This window comes from Phytophthora infestans, genomic scaffold (genome assembly GCF_000142945.1).
Source record: "Phytophthora infestans T30-4 supercont1.292 genomic scaffold, whole genome shotgun sequence".
NCBI lineage: Eukaryota > Oomycota > Peronosporomycetes > Peronosporales > Peronosporaceae > Phytophthora > Phytophthora infestans.
The window spans coordinates 3,984-7,189 of NW_003303467.1; the positions used below are offsets into that span (position 1 = coordinate 3,984).

Consider the following 3,206-nt stretch of genomic DNA (forward strand, 5'->3'; position numbering starts at 1 on the left):
CTATATCAGCACGATCATGATCGCCGCGTTCCTGCAGATGTCGCTGTGCTTCATGTCGAACGTCACCTCGACGTATTCCTTGAGCGTCATTTCACCGATCGTGGGTGGAGCGTCCTGCAGCGTCTGGCAACTGATGCCGTCCGTGCTGCCGTCCGAGCAGTCAGCAAAGACCAACGACACGAGCATCGAGATGGTGTACGTCGGTGGAGAGATCCAGTGGACCCACATGTAGCCCGTTGGGATGCTGCCCGTGGGCGGGTTAAAGCCGGAGAAGAGTATGAAAATGCCGCTGAAAAGAGCTCCAAGAGTGGACGCCACAGCGACACTCGGTAGCGCAAACACCATGAGCTGTCCGAAGTACACGAACAGCAAGGCGTTCATGGCCACGACCAGCCAGTAGTAGAAGAACGTGACGTAACCCGTGAAGCCGACGCTCGGGTAGAAGATGATGCAGAACAGCAGACTCGACAAGAAAATGTACGGGATCTCCACCAACGTGCCAGCCACAAAGTACCACAGCGCGTTGTAGGTTTCCGACGCGCGTTCTCGGTAGAAAGCCGTGCGTTCGTCAGCAGCGACAGGCATGACGCTGTTGAAGCTGATGAGGCCGAGGAAGATCGTACTGACGAAGATCAGACCGATGCCGGAGCTCGCACCGGTGTACGTGCTGTAGTCAGTGCCCTGGTAGATGACGCTGAACACGCAGCCCAATAGGACACTGATAAACACGCGTGTGAGGTTGTAGGTAGGAGTACGCCAGTACATGCGGAAGAAGCGACGGCACAATAGATCGAATTGAGTGGCCGAGTTCGACGCACGCTTGGTATCAAACTTGAGCTCGGGCAGGTGCGGAGACGGGTACAGCACGCCTTCCTGGTCGAGATCTTCCTCCATCAACGCCTTCTGGTCGCTTACCACGAAGCGATCGGCATAGTCCAATGGCTGTGACGGATCGGCATTAGCAGCAGCCTTGCCGCCGCCAACACCAGCACCAATGCACTCCAACATCCAAGTAGCAGGGTTGTAGCCAGGCCTGATCGGGTTGACTTCAGGAAAGGATTCAAAGTAGTTGATCAGATTCTTGGAGTCCTCTCCAAGTTGGCCAAAGAACACCATACGACCACCACGACGGAGCAGTAGCAGCGAGTCGAAGAAATTGAACACTTCCGTGCTGGGCTGGTGGATCGTACACACAATGGTGCGGCCCGAGTCGGCGATCTTGCGCACCCCGTTCATGATCAACTTGGCCGAGCGCGCGTCCAAGCCACTCGTCGGTTCGTCCATGAAGATGATACTGGGCTGGGCTGCCAACTCCACTCCGATCGTCACGCGCTTCATCTGCTCCGTGGACGACCCGCGGATGATCTTGTCGGCGATAGGTCCGAGCTCCAATAGGTCAATGCATTCCTGTAGTTCTAGGACGTGTCCAGGACAGTGACGCGGCTCTGGATAAGAGGGAAACCAAGGTGCGGAGTGATGGTCGATGTCTCAAGATAAAAAGGCTGCGAAAACCGATGTGAAGAAAGGAGAACAAGACATGGTTTGATGACGAAGAAATCGACCAACGCAGGGATGGGCTGAAATATTACAACTACTTAGATAAAGAGATAGAAATAGAGAGAGAGCGAGAGAGAGAGAGAGAGAGAGAGAGAGAGAGAGAGAGAGAGAGAGAGAGAGTGAGAGAGAGAGAGAGCTGATTCTCCCCACAACGAAAATGGAAGGAACTGGAACTAGGGAATCGTTGGAGAATGGGAAAGAAGTCGAAGCGCCTTACTCACCGCTGCTCACCTCACCGTCTTCCTTCTCGTCATTGTCTGGCCCCGGTTGGGGGTCGTGCGCGTTGACCCAGGGCTCGATCTTCAATACGGGAGGGAACGCTGAAGGAGCACCGTCGGCACACTGGAACAGAATAAATGGCATAACCCTCTTTACTGGGCTCAAAAGGAGGGACCGCGGCTATCTTGTAAATACCCTTCTTGATCTCGAGTAAGGGATCGACATATAGATCCCGAATACAACGATTCCAGCAGGATTAATGCCATGGGCCGGTTTGTAGATTGCCGGCTCACCTTCGAGGATTGTGGGTGGAGCTGGTGACATCAACAAGATTGCGGGTCAGGGCTTGGTCGCGTAAGGCCGCTTTCAAGCTTGACAACTTCGAGGTCCGGAGCGTCAGTGAAGTTAAGCATCGATGGGAGATCGGAAAACCCATGTTTGGTCCAGCTTCGAAGGCTTGTATAATCCGTGGATCTTTTTTTCTTGTTGGAAATCAGGAAGACGCCGAGGTCGAACTCGGTTGGGCCTTTGAAATTAGTATCCCAGTTATTCTTGCCCGGCTTACCGCCCCACTACAACAAGTTGCGGTATCCCTGCCAAAGTAACCGAAGGTCTTGAAGCAGAGACCGATGAAGGCCACGCAAAGCTCATGGGCGACCATCTTGCGTTTACGACACTGTGCCTGATGTGACGGGGTCACACAGCACCTTGCGCAAGAGGAAGTTATCTTCCGAGAGTATACAAACTCTCAGTGAACGGCAGTTCACAGGTCCCCTCTTTTATTAAAGAGAGCGAAGTGACCCAAATAAGGTAGATTGTAAACTGAGTATATTTATAGGTAGATTAAGTTTGGGTTTAATACAAACTGTTAGTTACCTATAGAAATGCAATGTCATTTAACCAATGGTTGGCTTTGAACGACCTTGGTACCTTGTACCAAATATCTCGGAGTATGACGTGTCATACACCTGAAGTGTGAAGTGTCACACTTCATGTAACCAGGGTACACTTAGGGCTACGTACCCCGTTACATCCTTCCCCACTTAGGTTCGGTTTACCGACCAATCAGAATGAAGAGGTGTTCGTCACAAACTCTCATTCTCAAAGTCGAAAACCATCGACTTGGCCGCGCGAGCGCGGCGGAGGCTCACTTCACAGTTAGAGCCTCGAGCAGCAACCTGTGCGCTCTTCGTCTAGGTCTCCACTTCGACCGTTAACATGCCTCGTGGCACTACTAAGAGCGGTGCTAAGACACGCTCCAAGGCTGCAGCCGGTAAGGCGCAGGCCAAGAGCATTAGCCTCACGGCAAAGGCTCTGCACTCAAGGAGGCTACTCAGGTGGCCTCCGAGGCGATCGGTTCCTCGGGTGACGCGGCTGCGGACAAGCGCGCAAGCAGGCGCCGCAGTCCGTCGCCCTCGTCTTCAGACAAC

At 53.3% G+C, this 3,206-nt stretch overlaps 1 protein-coding gene across 1 annotated transcript; it reads right to left on the minus strand.

Moving 5' to 3' along the window:
* On the minus strand, window positions 1–1,920 carry PITG_21479 (ATP-binding Cassette (ABC) Superfamily; the record flags this gene model as incomplete). Its single annotated transcript, XM_002895017.1, has 2 exons — window positions 1–1,415; window positions 1,779–1,920. 2 exons carry the CDS (start codon window positions 1,918–1,920, stop codon window positions 1–3), a joined length of 1,557 nt encoding a protein of 518 aa, XP_002895063.1.
* Between the last annotated feature and the right edge of the window lie 1,286 nt (window positions 1,921–3,206).